Below are 21,190 nucleotides of genomic sequence, written 5' to 3' on the forward strand. Positions count from 1 at the left end.
ACAGACCTCAAAATCAGCCGTTGACAGATGATTTTCGAATCAAGCCACCGATAAAACACACAATGAACGCACTGGCTTACCACCGAAAAAATAACAAATGAGCTCACTTACGCAACTATCAACCATTATGGATGTTGAAGAATCGTGGAAACAAATTAAAACAAGATCCTCAAAGGGCACTGCCGACATTTGGAGCGATTCCACCTGTCAGTGTGACTGGTGCTCAGAGGTGGCGGTGAGAAAGGCGGGACAGAAACCCTGTCGGCCGAACCAAAACCAAGTCACCGAAGAGAACCTCCATAATGATGGCACCGGGAGACGATGTATCACATTGGTTTGCCAGCCGTGATGCAGTTGGTAAATGCTCCAAAGGCCTAATTAGGGTGATAATACCCGGGTTTCCACGGGGACTCATCTGAAGTGGCAGTAAGTCACGAAACATTACCAATAGTATACTGGTACTATGGGAACTGGGATAGCCCCTGAATTTACATATTTCAGGGGAATTTAGGTTCTATGTGCGTTCAGATCGGTTCTTGCGGTTGGCCTCCTAGTGAGAGTTTCATGGGGATTGTGGTTGCATTCGAGTGATCTTCGGACCTCAAACGTGGTCTTGCATTTCAACACGAGTACCGTACTCCATAGTTTGATAAAGATTTAGGTAGGCATTGCATCCACCAGTATGACCGCTGAGCCATGCGCTCAGCATAGGCTGGTACCGTTGTTGCTTGTCATAGCATGCCTCTGATTGTGGTCACAAAATCAATCCATATCTTAAGAGGACGGTGGGATTAAGTCCTCGAGACTGGTACCCATGTTAATTCACAGGTATGTAACAGTCAGTGCAACTGAAATGGAAGATGCCTTAAAACAAATCAAATCGCAGAAAGCAACAGGACCTGACGACATCGCATCTGAGCCCTGGATAGCGAAGAGCTGGGACGTAAAACTGTGGCTCAGTGAGTTCCTTAATTCGGTTACTGAGGAAGGTAGAACACTATCTGACTAGCAAAAAAGCACTACTGTTCCAATATAGAATAAGAAAGGTACTCTACAAGAGTGTTCAAATCACAATTCGGTTGCTGTGCCACACGAACTCATCTAATAGACTCTGTCGCGAAAACCTAGTGCCAGAAGAACTTGTACGCTGGGTTTGCTCTATCATGATCCGAAAAGTAAAATTCGAAATGTGGCCGCGACCGTTTTGGGCCTAACTCGGTATTCATCTGGGAAGTTCCCTCTCACCACACTTCCTTATTCTTGTTATGGGCACTGTCAGATAATAATCTACTGCTTTATGCAGATGATGTTTTGCTAGCATCACATTAGCAAAGCTGGTCTCGGGTAATTTCTTCAAAAATAGAATGATTGATCATGCCACGGTCTCAATTGATTGAATTTTTCACAACCGATACCTCGATCAATCCTATTTGCCAATGGAGAACTATGTTATGAAATTACTTCACGCATTAGAGCAACCTGGACGAAGGGGTGTTTCACAACTGCATGTTTTTTGTGATCGACGTATGAACGAACATCTCAAATTGTTGGCGGTTCGTTGTTGTCTGTCTTGTCGCCCTCTAGCTTCTGAGTGTTGGCCGACTATAAAAGATAATGAACGGATTCTCGCGATATTGAAGACAAAAATGTTGCGTTGAACTTGTGGTCTGATACGTTTTGATCTCATCAGAAATGAGCATATCCGAGATCGATATGGGGTTGCATCGATCGTGGAAAAATTTCGAGAGAAGCGTCTGGATAGTATGGTCACCGAATTAGCGCAAATAAGAATTTACCCGCCAAGTTTGGTCTGAACATCGAAGTCGATGGTAAGCGACCAAAACGCTGGCCGAGAAAATGGTGGCTTCATACGCTGGACGGGAATTTTAAGGTTTCGCGACTGCATCCAGATTAGATTTTGATAGGACAAAAAGGCACAACCGATTACGGATAGCCGATCCTGCTTGTGAACGAAACAAAGGCTGAAGAAAAAGAAGAAGGTGTGACACAAAACCTTATCGAAAAATGGAATGATCGAGTGTTGACCGACCATAAAAGACAATGAATGGCGCTTCGCGGTAATGGTGACGAAGATTCTGTGTTGATCCAGTGACGAAGCACGTCATGATCATATCCGAAATGAGGATACCCGCGATCAGTACGGGGATGCACCGTTCCTGAAAAAATTGCGAAAGAGACGTCTTTGATTGTGTGGTTATATAATTGGCTCTAATGGGAACTCACTTGTAAAATTGGTGGAAACATGGAAGTCCATGTGAAACGACCAAAAGGGCGGCCGAAATAATGATGGCTCGATAACCTGGATAGTGATTTGAAAGCCTCGCGACTGCATACATATTAGGCCTTTTACAGAACAAAATGGCGCAACTGACCCGGTCACGCTTTTAAATGTGACAAAGGCTGCAGATGAAGAGAGGGTGCTCAGTGGGCTTCTGATCCAGGACTTGAAATTCCCTTTTAGCAATGACCGTTTCCATGTTTGTAACCCAGTGAAATTTTAAAAAGATAGATTCTGAACAGTTCTCTGACTGACTGGATGACCTGGATGACGCATAAGAATAATAAATTACAAACGCGTTTTCTCAACCTTATTTAAAAAAAAAATCTTCAAACGCTTGAATACACTTTTTTTACTCAACAATATGAATCACCAACCTCATATTTGGAACCGCTAAGACACATTGATATTAACATAAGTATCTTAGCCTCAAAAATGCAATCAAATGAACTATATCAGGAGAAGATTATTACATAAACGTATCCCCGCTTTGAAAATGTTCTTGAAAAAGACAGTCCATATAGTAACATCCCCTCGCTTTTAAGGTGAAAGTGCTCATGTTTCCGCTATACTTATTTGTTTCGACAAAGGATTACCGCGGCAGTATTTGTTTTCCATAATTTAGCTATTAGTCACGGATGTTTAGTGTTAAACTATTTCGAGGGCAACAGACAACTAAAACAGTTCATTTGTATCTTTTTCTCGATTGTATCTAGTGCGAAGCTAGCAAAGTTGCATAAGTAAATTTTCTCAAGTTTTAGAAAATGGGTCTGAATTATCTTTTCCAAATCTTTTGTTTTCATAGCGTTTCCGCAGAGTAAATTTACCTTATAAAAGCAGACGTATGTCATTGGATTTATAAATGTTCTGACCGTGCAGATATGCGTTATGCATTCCAATTCCATTTCCGATGTTTTGTATGCATATCACGCAAGTGGAGATCTGTCCAACCTAGGAATCTATCTATCTAAATGTACTTGAATCTTTAAAAATAAAACTGCAAAAGATACAAATGTCGACAATACTATAAACACTTGTATGTACATATCAATCTTTAAGTAGTTAGTTCTTGCGACTGATATCTTAAAAAACTGGCTCTTTTCATATTTTCAGCATTTTTCGCCACTTTAAGTTAGTAAAACCAATGTTGAGTCATTGTTGGCCGCACGTAAATGTTTATTACACTAAAAGATTATAAATGTGCGATTAAAGGTTGGTGATTAATCGGCGAGCGGAACAAGATTTTCAAGAATGATCTCAGAGTACAAATGTGCATGCATATGTGGCCTTACGAGATAGTTAGCGGACATTATCGAAACATTAAAGTGTTATAGTATTGTGCGTTGAATCTTACACAATTGCTACTCGTCCATGGTCCAGGTGACTGTGAAAGTATCTTATATATATCGGAACGAGATTTAATTTAACCCCTTTCGAAGACTTTGTTTTAGATAATATTCTGGATTATCAATGAACTCAGAAAATTTCTATTCAAAATCTAAAAGATGGGTCTTAAACCAGGAAAGGGATAAAGTAAGTGTTGTGTTTCAGAACTAATAGTTCCGCCAGTAAATCCCTCCCTCTTCCACAAAAACCACATCATTGCCATCACCTCAACAATTGCGATTCAAATAAGAAAGGGTTAACTCCACGTTGGCCTTTCCAAGCTTTCCAGATGATCAGAAAAGAATCCATCTGGATTCTGGTAGCCGCAAGCGAATCTTAAGTTGATTACGTTGTTTACTCCGCTGACTAATCGAATATTACTTTTAATCTGAAACTGATCACATATCGCATATGTTCCAGCGGAACCGGCTTCACTGTCACATTCGTACTCACTGTCTGACGTGGGTGGGAATAAAAAAAAAGTGAAACCAGATGGACTAGATATTCAACCATGCATTCATAGTTAATATTGTTTTGATCATGCAAAAGATAGCCAAGACTTGAAGATTTTCTCACGGAGACCTTGGTGACCTAACGAAATTGCGGTAATATTTGTGGCCTAAATTTTATGCTTAGGCAAGATTTTTGCATGTACCAATGGTAAAGCCGCATTATTGTTTGAAGTTGTTATTTCTTGGGATTGAGTTGATAAGAGGGAAGTTGGGAGGGACCCATTTAAAACTGAATCTATTTTATCTAAAGAGTTAAATTTACAGAATAGTTGACAGCATATAAGGATGCACCTCGAGTCCTTTTCGCCCACCACTCAGGCGCACTTTCGTTCAGACAGGAGGCGGATTTTGTGACGTGTCACTTTTTGGTGTGATATTGTCACGGAAGCAGCTGTAAAATTTTGCTTTAAACTCAGGAAATCTGCGAGGACGAGCTACCGGCCTGTGGGTCCACCTGACTTTTCCTTGTTTCCGCGAATGAAAATGCAGCTCAAAGGATATCAGTTCGACTCCAGCAAGACTTTTCAAACGGTGATGACAAAGACGCATTGATATCTGCGCTCTAACAGAAACCCGATGGTCTGGTGCCAAAAGCTGCCACATAGAATGCGAACGCGGTAAAAATGAACTTCTCTAAAACTTCTCTATTTTCGTAGCCCACACACTTAATAGGGTATTGGCATTGTCATCTCGGAGGGTTTAACTGATACCATTAAAGAAGTCGAACGATTTGATCGACTAATGAAGCTCACCATTATATCTACTGATCGCACTATTCACTTCATCACCGGATATGCACCACAGACAGGTTGACAGGATGCCGACAAAGATTCCTTTTGGAAACTTTTCGATGAAAAGACTTGTCACGTGCCTGCTGACGACTATATCATCATTGCTGGCGGCCTTAATAGCCATATGGGTGAAATGGTACCATTCTACATTCGCTAACATTCTACCACCGTCACTAATTGCAATACCGTTCCTATGAGACCATCGCACCTCAACATCGGCCGTTGATTGCCGTCCTGCGAATTAAGCCACCGATAAAACAGCGGGAGGAACGCACTGGCCCGCCGCGCATTAAATGGTGGCGATTTGGTGAGAAGAAAGAAGACACGGTCTCACTCATACGATTGCCAACCATTACGAATGTGGAAGAATCATGGAACCACATGAAAGACACGATCCACAAAGCGGCCCCTGCAAACCTCGGGGTCACCATGCCGGGTAAGCGGTACATCAACCGAGATACTTGGCTTTGGAATGATGATGTTGAAATGAAGGTCCGTGAAAAGAAACGCCTGTACCACAAATTTCTCGACGATAAAACGTCTGCTAATTGGCAAATTTATAAGAATGCCAACCGGGAAGTAAAGAAAGCGGTCGCTGTCACCCGAGCGAACCATTTCAAAAATCTTTACGATAAACTGGACACTCGGGATGGCGAGAGAGATCTATATCGACTTGGTAAAAGCCGTGATAAACGCACACAGGATATCGAACACTTCTGTTGTGTTAATGACAAGAACGGTACTTTGCTTACCAACCGTCGAGCCGCAACGGATAGATGGCGAGAATACTTCGAGCAGATTTCAACTGAAGAATTTGCTCATCCTCCACTTCCACAATCATTGCCGACATTTGGAGCAGTTCCACCAGTCAGCGCAACTGAAGTCGAGGAGGCAATAAAACAAATGAAATCGGGGAAAGCAACAGGACCTGACGACATCGCATCTGAACTCTGGAAAGCGAAGAGCTGGGACCCAACACTGTGGCTCATTGAATTCTTTAACCGGGTTATTCAGGAAGGAAGAACACCATCTGACTGGCAAGAAAGTATCACTGTTCCAATATGGAAAAAGAAAGGTAGCCCAGCAGAATGTTCAAATTACCGTCCGATCCGGTTACTTTCCCATACCATGAAAATTTTTGAACGCATTCTTGACAACCGTATTCGCGAAATCGTTGAAATAACCGTGAAGCAAGCCGGATTTGTCAAGAACTGCGGAACTACTGACGCAATACACGCTGCGCGGTTACGCGGTTACTCATGGAGAAACACCGTGAGAAGCATCGCCCTCTTTACATTGCATTTCTAGATCTAGAAAAAGCGTTTGACCGTGTACCACACGAACTCATCTGGTATGCTTTACGACAACATTTCGTGCCAGAAGAACTCGTGCGCTGGGTTCAATTGCTCTACCACGATCCAAAAAGTAAAATTCGAAGTATGGCGGGTGTATCAAAACCGCTTCGTGTCTCTGTTGGAGTTCATCAAGGAAATGCCCTCTCACCACTCCTCTTTGTCTTTGTTATGGACACCGTCACACGGAATATCCCACGTCCAGCGCCCTACACACTGCTTTATGCAGATGATGTTGTCCTAGCATCAGGCAGCAAAAATGATCGCGAGCAACTTTTTCAAAAATGGAATGATCGCCTCATGCAACACGGTCTCAGATTGAATTTAAACAAAACTGAATTTCTGACGACCGATCCCTATGAAACAGGCACAATCACTGTCAGCGGCACAATCACTGAAGTGGCGTTCCACAACTGGTGTCCTTTGTGATCGACGTATCAACGAACGTCTCAAATCTAAAATTTACCGCAATGTCGTCCGTCCAGTCGCTTTCTATGGTTCTGAGTGTTGGCCGACCATAAAAGACAATGAACGGCGTCTTGCGGTAATGGAGACGAAGATTCTACGTTGGACTAGTGGCGTCACACGTTTAGATCACATCCGAAATGAGGTTATCCGCGATCGTTATGGGGTTGCACCGAGAGAGGCGTCTTCGATGGTATGGTCGCGTAATTCGTGCAAACGAGAATTCACTTACCAAGATTGGTCTGAACATCGAAGTCGATAGTAAACGACCAAAAGGCAGACCTAAGCAACGGTGGCTTGATACGCTGGATGGGGATTTGGAAACTCCAAGATTGCACCCAGATCAGGCATTCGATAGAGCCAAATGGCGAAGCCGATCACGACGAGCCGACCCCGCTTGTGAACGGGACAAAGGCTGAAGAAAAAGAAGAAGAATTTTTTGGAATTAAGCTGATAAGACGGATGAGAATATACTACTCAAATATTTTGGAAGCTTGTTCCCAGTTTTTGATTGCAGCATCAGCCAATTCTACTGACACCCCCACTGCCGGCTCCGGTCCAGGCATGAGGGAAGTTGAAGCCTCTTTTGCTAAGGCATCCGATATTTCACTTCCCTCTACACCATTATGACTATGTACCCTGAGTAATTCCAGAGTATTAAATCTAGAAACAGAATTCAATCGATTTCTATATTCCTGAACAATTTTTGAAGTGATCAAAGTTTTACTCAACGACCTCAATGCAGCTTCACTATCGCTACAGATTAGGATGGGCCTGCCCTTCAACCACTCGTCAATTATCCAGATTGCCGCTCATAGGATCGCATACATTTGAGCCTGAAAGATCGTTGTGTTCCTTAGCGACAGGAAAAGCCCCCTTGTCGTTTTTATTCGAGAGGAAGACTCCAAATCCAGAACCACTTTCTATTTTTGAGCCATCGGTGTAGAGAACGTCAGTATATCTTGACACGCATTTTTCTGGTTCGTCCCAGCTTTCTCCTCGTTTCAAGATAACATCAGGTCTTCTACCCAATAGATATATGGGGATCTGACAATCGGAAGGCATTGCGAAAACTGGATCCAGTTTTCCCATCTCTGGAAGGCAAAGACTATAAAGTTTCCTCCCTTTTGAAAATAACACCGTTGTGGTTTTATTTGGATTTATTGAAAGTCCATGCATGAGACACCAACTGCCAGTCTAACCAGCGTGTTGACTGCTGACTATCACTAGAACATGACCCTCGTGAGGAAATGAAGTTTTTGAACGTAGATAGCTGTACCCGGCTATAGTTTGGTCCTACCCTAACGTATAGCTTAATCTTGTGCTAACTGACGTGAAGAATTAGAGGCACTGCTCGACCAAGATCCATCGCAAACGCAAGAAGAACTTGGAAAAACACTTGGAGTCACTCAACAAGTCATTTCCCACCGTTTAAAAGCAATGGGAATGATCCGAAAGGTCGGAAATTGGGTTCCGTATGAACTGAAGCCAAGAGACGTCGAACGCCGTTTTTTCACCTGCGAACAACTGCTCCAACGACAAGAAAGGAAGGGTTTTCTGCATCGAATAGTTACTGGCGATGGCAAGTGGATCCATTACGATAATCCCAAGCGTCGGGCAACGTGGGGATACCCCGGCCATGCCTCATCATCGACGGCCAAAGCGAATATTCATGGTGAGAAGATCATGCTGTGTATATGGTGGGACCAGCTGGGTGTGGTATACTATGAGCTGCTAAAACCGAACGAAATGGTCACGGGCAAACTCTACTGACGTCAAATGTTGCGTTTGAGCCGCGAACTCAAGAAAAAACGGCCACAATACCAGCAAAGGCATAATAAAGTTATTTTGCAACATGACAATGCTCGTCCACATGTTGCACAGCCCGTTAAAACATATCTAGAAACGTTGAAATGGGAAGTCCTACCCCACCCGACGTACTCTCCAGACATTGCTCCTTCTGATTACTATTTGTTCCGGTCGATGCAACATGGCCTGGCTGACCAACACTTCTCCAATTACGACGAACTCAAACAATGGCTCGATGAGTGGATAGCGGCCAGGCCGGCCAATTTTTGGCGCGATGGTATCTATGAATTGCCTAAAAGATGGCAGAAAGTTGTGGCTAGCGATGGGCAATACTTTGAACAATGAATGTAGAACCAATTTTTCACAATAAAGTTTCAAATTAAAAAAAAAAACGGCAGAACTTATTTGTAGGCCTTATAGGTTTGCCAGAAAATTTCATTAAAAAACGGGTGTTTTTGAATGGCTTAAAATGGCATTTTTTAACAAAGAAAAATCGAACTGTCAAACACTACGTTTTTATGTATTGAATAAGCGTGCCAAGTTTCAAAAAGATCGTTTAAGTAGATTCTCAGTAATTCAGGGCACCAGTTTCAAATATATCAGGACGTATTCTTTTAAAAAAATGCAATACAAAAAATCGTTTTATTTTTCAAAGCTATAACTGTGGCTAACCCCTTAATTTCAAAAAAGAAGATATAGGGTCCCACAAAGATTCTGCAGTCCTGCTCGGCAGACGTCCCAATGTACCTCCTTCACTTTGATCACCGCATTATAAAGATTATAGAGTGCAGTTGTGTGAGACTACCTGCGTTTGGATATTGAACAGCGAAAGTCTACGGACATAGTAAAATTTTAGACCAAGTACCTCGGGCACTGGGCATTGCCATCTACTATGTCATAAGCAAACTGAGCTTCAAGGGGAATTTTGCTATGGGCTTTCCAACCAGGGCAAAATGGAAGACCAGAGGATGTGTTGCCGGGTTCTAACAAAATTTTCTTCACCTGCCAGGTAGTCAAGCCTTAAGGTCCTGAGTGATTCGACAGCGTATTTTAAGCACAGATACAGCGATGAGTAGTTACCGCGGCTGCGCAACAGGTAGCCCAGCAGAATGTTCAAATTACCGTCCGATCCGGTTACTTTCCCATACCATGGAGATTTTTGAACGCATTCTTGACAACCGTATTCGCGAAATCGTTGAAATAACCGTGAATCAAGCCGGATTTGTCAAGAACTGCGGAACTACTGACGCAATACACGCTGCGCGGTTACTCATGGAGAAACACCGTGAGAAGCATCGCCCTCTTTACATTGCCTTTCTGGATCTAGAGAAAGCGTTTGACCGTGTACCACACGAACTCATCTGGTATGCTTTACGACAACACTTAGTGCCAGAAGAACTCGTGCGCTGGGTTCAACTGCTCTACCACGATCCAGAAAGTAAAGTTCGAAGTATGGCGGGTGTATCAAAGCCGCTTCGTGTCTCTGTTGGAGTTCATCAAGGAAGTGCCCTCTCACCACTCCTCTTTGTCTTTGTTATGGACACCGTCACACGGAATATCCAACGTCCAGCGCCCTACACACTGCTTTAAGCAGATGATGTTTTCCTAGCATCTGGCAGCAAAAATGATCGCGAGCAACTTTTTCAAAAATGGAATGATCGCCTCATGCAACACGATCTCAGATTGAATTTAAACAAAACTGAATTTCTGACGACCGATCCCTATGAAACAGGCACAATCACTGTCAGCGGCAGTGATCTGCCCAGAACTGAGTGATTTAAATACCTCGGGTCAACGCTATTAGCCAATGGAGCGCTGCGTTATGAAATTGCTTCACGCATTAACGCAACCTGGATGAAGTGGCGTTCCACAACTGGTGTCCTTTGTGATCAACGTATCAACGAACGTCTCAAATCTAAAATTTACCGCAATGTCGTCCGTCTAGTCGCTTTCTATGGTTCTGAGTGTTGGCCGACCATAAAAGACAATGAACGGCGTCTTGCGGTGATGGAGACGAAGATGCTGCGTTGGACTAGTGGCGTCACACGTTTAGATCACATCGGAATTGAGGATATCCGCGATCGTTATGGGGTTGCACCGGGACAGGCATCTTCGATGGTATGGTCACGCAATTCGTGTTAACAAGAATTCACTTGCCAAGATTGGTCTGAACATCGAAGTCGATGGTAACCGACCAAACGGCAGGTCTAAACAACGGTGGCTTGATACGCTGGCTTGATGGGATGGGGATTTAAAAGCCTCGAATTTGCACCCAGATCAGGCATTCGATAGAGCCAAATGGCGAAACCGATCACGACGAGCCCCCGCTTGTAAACGGGACAAAGGCTGAAGAAAAAAAATAAGAAGAAGAGGTAAGCCCCAAATTCAGAAATCTGCTCCATGATTCGGGGCCAGGAAGATTAACCTGTTGGACTACAAAGGAGGATATGAGATGCTGTTCTTCTATATCCTAGACGTTACATTTGCTCATCCAATCGAAATTTTTATACACTTGGCACGAGTGAAAGACGGTCGTTGGAAAGCAATTGATTTGAAGACTTCGTCTTCCACTCGTCCAATAAAAAGGAGCACTTTCAATTTGTATGGCATAATAATGGCAAGAATGGGTGAAAAAACCAAAGACCAGGCCTCATTGCACATCTACAATTAAAGAGGCATCGATTAAAGATGTAATCCATACTGGATTTTTTCTCTCTGTCGCGGCACTAGAGTCCAGAGTTTGACGGCTTCAGGCGAGGGGTTGAACCGTTATTTTTTTGTTCCTATGTTTGCCAGTCTTGCAGTTTCTGAAACGGACCAACGCATCTTTTAAGGACGCATTATAGCGTGGGTTAAAAACCCCTGCCCTCACACCTTCCCGAGCCTGGTTTGCATAGAGGCATGCAAATGCGTGCTAATAGAACACTTCGATGGAAGTGCTGCAATCTACCACGGTGCTTAGCAAATCCAGCATTGAATAGGTGCACCCAGCAGCCTCAATTGTTTGATATTATCTAATCTGTAATCAGCGGCGACAAAATCAGCTTGACGAAAAAAGAGTTTCTCCGGATATAAGTTTTCAGGCCCAGACAGCATAATGCCAGTCAGGCTCTTGAAGCGGCCAGAAGAGATCATGCTTGGCTTGTAAGTATCTACCGGAGCTGTATTTCGTTCGGATATTCTTGAAGACATCCCAGCATATTTTTCATACCGAAAGCGGACTGGCGCGGCCACGAGTCCCCAAAAGACCTAATAAGTATCACCCCTTTTGTGTTGTTAAAGACGATAAAGCACATCCTGGGCATCCACTTAACAGTAAGCGCGGAGAGGGCGTTCTCCTCCAAATTTCAGCACACCTTCTTCAGAGGCCAATCCACGGAAACCATTCTTTATAGGGTAATTAGCAAAATTGAGCGGTGGTTACAATATAAGAGACATACCTTTAGTATTCTCCTGGATATAGGGTGATCATTAAATAATATGCATTCTAAGGCCATCAGGGAAATTCTAACCAGAATACTGTCTGAGAGGTGCCTTGCGGCGAACAATGTACCTGTGCTAAGAACCAGAATAATATAATCCGATCTGGGCGTTACAAACTTGAGCAGAGCTGTGAGTAAAGAGATACCTCAGGGAAACGCTATCTCTAGGGTTCTCTGGTTATGGAGACCACGTTGGGAAGAGTGTGTCTGTTGTCTGTAAGATGCGCATTCGGCATAAATCTAACCAAAGCGGTGCTGATGCTGATGGCGCCTTCATTCTGATACTGGTTGATAATTATTAATTAAGTGCTACGGATATTGAACAGGTGCGGGGTTCACCATGTTGGTGGCGCTCGTTTTGTTTTTGGGTTGGCATTTTTTAAAGAAAAAAAATTAAACGATTAACCACTATATTACCACTGCCAAGTTTCAAAATGATCGGTTTAGTAGTTACCGAGTAATTTTGGTCATGAGATTTTAACATGTCAATTGTAAAAGAACTCGTTGAAGGTTCCAACTTCAGGACGTTTACGGTACGGATTCTTCCCTTTTCACGATCATATCTTAGTCACTTTTATTCGGATCGACTTGACATTTAAAGACGTAGGCTCAGATAGTTATACTTAAAAACTTACAATACAAAAAATCGTTTTTTTCTCAAAGTAAGAAGTGGGGTTAACCCCTTAATTGGAAAAAGAAGAAAAGAACGCATGTGCGGGTTCTACACGGATTCAGCAATCCTGCTTGGTAGATGCACTCAATGTACACTTGTATCTCTTTCCCTTTGACCACCAAATAGACTGGAGTCCAGTTCTGTCAGACAGGAATGTTGTACGGCGAAAGTCTACGGACATAGCAATAACATAGACGAAGTACCTCGGGAACTTTAGGCATTGCCATCTACTACACCAAAAGCAAACCGAGTTCCAAGAGGAATTTTCCTATGGGCTTTCCAACCAATGTAAAATGGAAGACCGGGGGATGTGTTGCGGGGTCCTAACAAAATTTTCTATACCTGCCAGGTAGCCAAGCCTCAAGGTTCCTAGAGATTATTTGACAGCGCATTTTAAGAACAGATACAACGTTATTTGATGACTGTGAAAGCTCTGAACCCCAAGTGAAACAAAATCTGATCGACAGCCAAGCACTTATTAAGGAGCGCACCCACTGTGACCGACACGACACGACGCTAACGGCCACTGGGAACGACACGACATGACAAAATACAACAAAAATAAGGCAAACATATTGAAAGCATAATTATTAACTTATGTTTGGCGGGGCGAAATGCCTCCGGCTGCCTCAGACAACAGACCGACAAATGCTTCAGACATCACACCGACAAATGTTTCACAAAAAATCTTTTTCAGCAGCAGACAAATGTCTGTGTCTGCTTCACACATCAAACAGACATTTGTCAGACAAATATCTGAGCCTGCGTCAGACCTCGGATAAACAAATGTCTGCATCACACAAAGGTCTGTTGCACACAAAATCCTTTTCTATAGCAGGAAAATCTCTGTGTCTGTCTCATACATTAGACAGATATCAGCCAGGCAAATGTCTGAGCGACACCTAGACATTTGCCCGAAACAAAAACAGGCAGCTTGAGGCAGACATTTGGCTGAAGAAGACATTTGCCTGACACAGACACCAAAATTTGTCTGCGTGATGTCTGACGCCGGTTCAGACAATTGATTGACAAATGTCAGTGAAATGTCTGTTTAATGGGCAAGACAGACACAGACATTTGCCCGCTGCACAGAAAAAAAATTGTGTGAAACAGACATTTGTCTGACGCAGGCACTTGCCTGCCTGATGTTTGAAACATGCACAGACATTTGTCTGAGGCGGCCGCAGGCATTTTCCTACGCCAAACATAAGTTAATAATAGTGTTTTTAATATGTTTACCTTGCAAATACAGTAGGCAATATTCTGTCGTGTCGTATCGTTCCCAGTGGGCGTTAGCAAAACTGTCCTGTCGTGTCAGTCCCTTGGGGTGCGCTCCTTTAGAGCTTTATGCACAGTGAGCAACTCTTGGCTGTGTAGAAACGTACTGAACAGTCTGCGTTATCCGAGTCATGGTTAAACGAATAGTGACTTAAAAAAGGCAGACTGACGTACTCGCCCCGTGAAGCTCTACGCTTGGCAGTCCTTCGGTGGGCGCAGTCGATGCCCCGGACGACTGTGAAGGGTGGAATCTACTCGTGCTACTTGAGGCGTTAGGTCACGGAGTATCTAGTCCTCCAATAACAAAAGCTAGTTGTAAAAACTTTTGGGATTGAAGCGCACAAATTCGTACAAGATTATTGCAAGCTAAACTGGTCTATAGGGTTGCTGAAATTGCGAAAAAAAAGAACAAATCCCCAGCAATCGTAGAGGAATTGCTCAATCCTAATTACGTTCCGTCCCCACGTACTCGAGGAGGGCGATCAGACCCGAGTCTGCAAGGGACTTGTCTGAAGTGGCTCTGCCACAAAGCCTCACCGGAGGTTATCTTATACCCTGGAAACTGGGATGGCCCTCTGAGAGCATGTGCTCCAGGAGAAGTCCTAGAAGATGTGTTTTTGGCCCGGTTATTTGCGGTTGGCCCCCTAGTGGGAGTCTCATGGTGATCATGGTTATGCCTATATCGCGGGCAGAGCTCCTCGGAGCTCAAGCGTGGAGTCGTGCTGTACAACTCGGGTGCCGTACCCCTTAGTTACAGCAGAGGTGATAGATAGGCCTCGCATCCACTGGTATGAATGCTGAGCCTGTACTCAGTAGAAACCAGTACCGCTTTGCTAGTCTTGGCGGGGCTCTGATTGTGGTCCCAAAATCAATCCGTGTCCGAAGAGGACCGTGGGATTATGCCTACATGGCAGCTACTCACATTAAACCACCCCAGGACTTTCAATCCCAATTAGTGTCAGCCTGTGGACACTAGGTGAACGATTCTATGGAAACTGCTCTCCTTCGTAAATACTACGAGCTGACTCTGAAGACCTAAGCTTGCCTAATTTGCCCTTCTCACAACGATCTTAGAGGTCGGTGGCATTGAAGCGGCTCACGAAAGTGCTGATTCTGCCCTTTGGAGCGTCCACTGATGCATACTCACCTACCATAGGTCTAAAGTGAGTCTGCGCTTACAGTTTTTGCACATTATTCCTGGCTAGCATACCATAAGGAGAAGCGATTTCTGATGACACTGCAAGTTGTTACTGTTTAGTCACTTACTTTGACCCACTATTGAGAATTCCATTTAATTGCCCCTTGCCAGGCAGAGTGCAGTACAATATATTTTTAACACTGTAGTCTACATAAATAGACTCATGTTTGGTTGAATATACTCCCGAAATTCCTCTGAAAATATTCTGTTAATATTAATTCCTTAGAAATCATTGAAGTAAGGAAGAGGAATAGACATTTATTCATTGAAGGCGTGTAAGAACTGTTGTAGGAAATCGAAAGCTTTGCTCTGTCTGCAATCCCTAAAATAGAAAGCGAAGGAGGTAAGCGTACATTTGTTTCACTTTGGCCTTTTGACGTGGAGATGCAAGGATTGGGATGGAATGGAATGCTTTAGGATTCAAATAGGTCGATTCCGCCTAGATTGAGAATTTTCCACTCCACGATCTACTGATTACTAGCCACCGCTCACTCCCCCCACAATATTTTGATAACACTGCAAAAACCTCAGTTTCGCGGATAAGATTGAATTAATCATAAATTCGCACCTTTAATTCGCAATAACACCTTCATTTGATTCGTAAGGCCTAACATAATCGAATCAATACAAATTCCATCGTGATGTAGTCACTGTGTTGGTCTTGGCGTTATCAGTTCTCCCAAAAAGAATGAGTAATTCCAGTCTGACTCCCTTTACCAACCTACGATATTTTCGAAACCACTTGTATCTTTGGCAAACAACCCAGAGCTTATAGGTAACTCACACCAAGTTCGGGGAAATCGAGTCCCTGCTCCAATTAGTGTGCAGGTGTAGCGAAGTGATTGCAAAGATAGATAACAAAGTATCTTCGTGTTTGTGATGGAATTTCGAAAGAACTGTCCACTTATCTGCAACGGAAGCACCAGGGTACTCACATAATCCGACGGGGAAAGGAGGAATTAATCTAGATTTTTTAAGATATCAGAAAGTCAAGGAGAGTTTGGAGCGCTGTTGGAGCATAGTTATCTTACGCTCTTTTATATCAAATTCGTACGTGATATTGCCATGAATCAAATTCCAAAAAAAGTCCGATTCCAACTTATGCCTTACAAACAATTCAGCAGAAATACAAATCAACAACCTGTCCCATAGTACTTGTGATAGTGCCATGCCTTATCAGTCCCGCGTGGTATCTATATATCGCCTCTGATAAGATAAACCAAACTTTGCGCCTTTATTGGGCAGGTGCCTAATAGATATGTTACCCGTTAGTATTAGTATCTTTTAATTTTTTAAATGCGAGTTTCTCTCTCCTCGACTATTTGCGTCTGGAACGAATTTATGCTCATTAACGCTGAAGCATTCGGACAGATGTAAGGTGCAAAAGATTGATTAGATCGCGTTCAGAAAAAGGGCGTAACTCAAGCCTTGTCTAGTTGCAGAAAACTCGTTAAAAAAAAGGTAGTGAAGTAACAAAAAGATAAGTGAAGTGTTTGAAATTATTGATTTCTTTTAGTTTGATTCGTCCTGTGAATTGGTAAATCTAATCGATTAGCAAAAATGGTGGATGTGGAGACGATCGCTTCGATTTTTATAAAAGTGTTTAAGCTGGTAATGGTTTTTTTTCTATTTGAAGTTCGTGAACTCCAGTGGATGTGTTTTGTTGCTTGGAACCATGTGTGCTTTTGCAAAGAAAAGGCTAGAACAAAAGGGACTGAATTTAACCAAAAACCGTGGTCACAATGCCATTCTACCACGAAACAACGCCTTATCAGATAAAACTCCGTTTTAAGCCCATTACTCATACCGCGCGATTCTGATAAAACACAGTGAAAAAAAGTTGCTCAATGAGCAGAAGTATCAAAATGGTGGTCTTATCTCCAGCAACAAAATACGCCCAGAGTCCACGCTCTCTCTGCATAGTTGAGCTGTTTTTAATCCCCCAACTTTTGTAGGTCCTTAACATTATTATCATAATCCTTTACCGGACCGGCGATGGGGGTGAATTCTTAGGTATTGGCGGAACATGGAACCTAAACGAGGAGAAAAGTCCGGATGCCGAAATCGTGGCATCCGGAGTGTTTGTAGGATACCTCATTTACACCGGTGTACAGTTGATCACCTTTGGATTTGGTACGACTAAGCATAAGAGGTAAAAAATTGTCCTGACATTTTCTATGAGGAAGGATCATCATCAATTCCGATTTCAGAGAGCTGTCTGATACCATCATGAACTTCATCGGTGCTTTCATGTGGGTTGCTGTCGGAGGCACTGCCCTGCACTACTGGAAAGGATACATGGCTGACCATGACTTCCTCTACACCAACACTGAGCGACAAGTGGGTCTTGCGCTAGGATCCTTGTGCGTCATCTCAGCAGCTTTGTATGTCATTGACACCGTGCTGGCTTTCGTGCACTTCGCGAAAGGAGACAACTAATAATTCTACAAATTACACCAAATATGACGTTAATACTTAAGAGGATTAGTATATTTTTGTAAGGTAATAACTTTCTTAAGAGTTCAAAATAGAATTAAGGAACTTCCGAACGACCAAAGCAGCATCATTATTTGCATGTTTCGATATTTTGTAAGCCGTTAAGCCCCAGGATTTGGGGGACAAGCCCCAGGATTTGGGGGACGTACGATTGTTATGTACCACCTGGAGCTGTTTTCAATTGTATGCTCTCCTTGAAGAATCCATGATGGTCATTTAGTAACGCAGACACAATATATTATAAAAATCCGAAACATGTTGCATAGTTACGAAGGACAATTATAATTTTTTGTAAAATATTTCATCAAGACAATAAACTTTTTGGTTACAAAGTAAACGCTTTGCATTATAACAACAGTAAGCGCTTATCGGGATTATCAGTTTGTATTTGGAATTCACTTCCGCTTACTCATCGTCCTCGGATTTCCACCTTTACTACGGAATTCCTAATAACAAATCTTTGAGTCATCTTTTATAAAACCGACTTACTCGACTCACCTACTACTCACCCCACCTACGAAACATAGTGTAATCTGCTGCCTACTTTCGAGCTCAGATAAGTAGCCTATGAAGGCGAGGACACCTTTCTAAGAATATACTCGAAACATCCTCCCAATTACTGCGGACAGAGACTTAGAGAGGAAGAGGAAGTAAAATAGGGAGTTGACAAGTGCAGCATTTTGGTGATGGCAGCCTGGTCTGGTTAAAGTTGCGTAGATCGGCAAGTCCTCACACTACCTTTCCGCGGTGGTCGTTGGAAACTGTCTTCAGACAGATCAAGAATGAATGCTAGAAGTAGGTCCATGCAACAAGGCCAGTTGGTTCGTCTCCAGTGTGCACATTACTCATGGGTCATGAACTAGGATTCCATCCTAAGGATAAGCTGGTGACATCCGGCCAGCGGACAGTAGCCATCGAGAGCAATAAAGCAGCGTTGTACTGAAACTAACAGCACGGACCTTTGAGATCTACGTAGAAGACAGACTAGCTGCCGAATTTCAGCCTGGAAACCACTGTCGTTGAACTGCACCCAGCTGATACCAGCCACACTACTCCTCTCCCAAAAGCATTGAAATCCAGAATCTCCCAAGGAACAAAGCATCGAAATCCAGAATCTCCCAACGAACAAAGGCCGACCCAAAAGTCGTTTTCCGGAAGCGAACGAGAAAAGCCCGCTGGAGTGCTGCTCAGAAGCCAATAACAGAAGGGCATCCATATGCTGAGCAAGATTGAGAAAAGGTATAGGGTTTCGACAAAAGTTGAAATCAGGCTGTTGGAGATGGTCATCGCGCATATTTTGGACAGTAAAAAGTAATATCTGGAATGTATCTCCCGCTTTGATTCCTCCCAAAAGGTTGGTACTTCGTTAAGATCAGCGACACCTGAAAGAGCAAAAAGTGCTCAATAAAACGGGATTGTCAAAAAACGAATAACTCGTTTCTGATTGCCTAAGATACGCATGGATAAAAACAAAGTTGGTCAGTTCTTACATCTTCAAAACTCAAGGGTCCTCATGAACGACTGGGGGGTGATCATGGAGGATAAACTCCTGATGAAAAGTCGACCTACCCCGATAAATGAAAAGTGCTTGGAGGCACTGGAAAAAGCAGACTACAAAGCGTAGTTCAGATTCAAGGATGCAAGGATGAATACGCATCCCGAAACCGAATGACGACCTAACCTACGCCCAACCGGCGCTGCCAACAAATTGTTGAAGGAAAATCAACGGTCCGACGGGGACAGATGATCCGTCTACGCAAGGTGATCATGCTGAGGATAGCGCACATAAATGTGCTGCATTCTGAATGTGGTTCAGGTAATCTGCTAGTAGTCCTCCAAGCGGAAGACTTATATGCCGTATTTCTACAGGAGCCCTAGATCGAAGAAGTCCGCAAAATCAAAGCAGATTTTACAATTTATTTCATAGCACAAAGGATACTGATCAGGACAGACCTACAGCATGATCTCGCGAGAACGAGCCTACAGACTTCTCTTTCAGAGTTGCACCAACCTAACCATACTCAAACGGGAGCAGGCGGGAGCGTAGAACATGTATATCTCCTCGGCTTATATGGTATACGACCGATTAGCTCCAAATCACACATCGTTGATGATAGACTGCGATTCTAAAGAAAAGCATACACTTTGTGGCAGCTCGGAAATCAAGGAAAGAGGTGAGTCGTTTTTTGACTTCATTATTAACACAAAGTAATCGGTGCATAACGGAGGTATTACATCAACCTCCTACTTCCCCAGCTCAAAAAATTGTGACGATCGGTAGGTCATTGATACCAACTGACAATGCAAAGTTCTCCGATCACAGTAGAGGCTTCCAATCATTTCCCTTAGGAGGATTAACTGGAGGGAGTTTGGTCATGTTGTCGAGAACAAATTTCCTGGCGTTTGTAATTGTAACATTGGCACGACAAGCGAACAAAAGTTAAAAGTCGCATTTGAAAAAACCTTTAAGGTTTCATGCCCCGCAGAATAGAGCACAAAACAAACACCATGATCTATACAAACTCAGAAGACCACCAAGGGGGTCCGTTGACATCTGCTACAGGTAGAAATGCGATTAGCCATTCAAGGACTGCATGAAGAGATGCAAGTTGATCATAGAGACTGCCAAGAGGCAGTCTTGGTTAAACTATTGTGTGGACAATGAAAGCACCAACGAGTTTACGACACTCAGTAAGTTTCTGACCGAGCAACATAGGAGCCCATCCCTTCTTAAGAAGTCGAGAGGCTCTTCGACGGAATCTTCTGGTAACACCCTGGCGCTGCTGGTCCATACACCATTCACCACCAGCAAAAAGGACTGTGAGTCATAAATAGTTTATCAAATCTCTCTCTCGAGTTTAGGTGCATAATGCCAGTCATGATCCAGAAACAGCGTGGCTTTTATAGATTCACCGAAGCTGTGTTTCTTTAAGATATGTAGCGTATTGCTGTGGAGGCGCGCCCGTGCTTTTCATGGGCATGAACTTTCAGGCCAATCGGCTTCATCTCTTTCGTGTGAAGACTCTGGGGCGCATCCTGGACATCCACCTAAGGACGGTCAAAGATAAGTCGCCTTTTGTCAAATCTCAGCACGCCTGTCTCAAAGGCAAACCCACACAAAGCGCTCTACGGAAAGTAATTAGCATTATGCAATATGCCCTAACTGCCTTCTTCGATATTGAGATAGCATTCAACAACGTACATAGCAAAGCCATCAAAGAGCTTCTAATCTGGAATTAATGGGGTGTCTTTTGCAGTGACTAGTATCCATCTCTAGGACTAGTATAACCCAATTTGATCTGGGATGTAACCACTTGAGCAGAGCTGAAGAATAGAAGAACGCCCCAGGGTGGTGTCATCTGTCTCATGCTTTGGTTGAATTCTACGGATATTGAACAGGAGCATGGTAAAGGCGATAACAGAGGAGGAGGATATAACCCTCAGGCAAT

The 21,190-nt window shown here is 43.3% G+C and overlaps 2 protein-coding genes across 5 annotated transcripts in view; one reads left to right on the forward strand and one right to left on the reverse strand.

Moving 5' to 3' along the window:
* The window catches only part of LOC119650393 (pleckstrin homology domain-containing family G member 5), a 431,633-nt gene that overhangs the window by 389,066 nt on the left and 21,377 nt on the right, over positions 1 to 21,190 (reverse strand). The gene's annotated exons all lie outside the window — the stretch shown is intronic.
* Positions 16,548 to 18,078, forward strand: LOC119650394 (protein snakeskin). Of its 2 annotated transcripts, none has more exons than XM_038053156.1 (4): positions 16,548 to 16,706; positions 16,762 to 16,856; positions 17,201 to 17,397; positions 17,456 to 18,078. In XM_038053156.1, exons 2-4 carry the CDS (start codon positions 16,806 to 16,808, stop codon positions 17,682 to 17,684), a joined length of 477 nt encoding a protein of 158 aa, XP_037909084.1. In that variant the 5' UTR covers positions 16,548 to 16,706; positions 16,762 to 16,805; the 3' UTR covers positions 17,685 to 18,078. The 2 variants fall into 2 exon arrangements, with proteins under 2 accessions (XP_037909084.1, XP_037909083.1); XM_038053155.1 differs by having other exon boundaries at positions 16,549 to 16,703; positions 16,760 to 16,856.

The sequence above is a fragment of the Hermetia illucens genome, chromosome 2 (genome assembly GCF_905115235.1).
Source record: "Hermetia illucens chromosome 2, iHerIll2.2.curated.20191125, whole genome shotgun sequence".
NCBI lineage: Eukaryota > Metazoa > Arthropoda > Insecta > Diptera > Stratiomyidae > Hermetia > Hermetia illucens.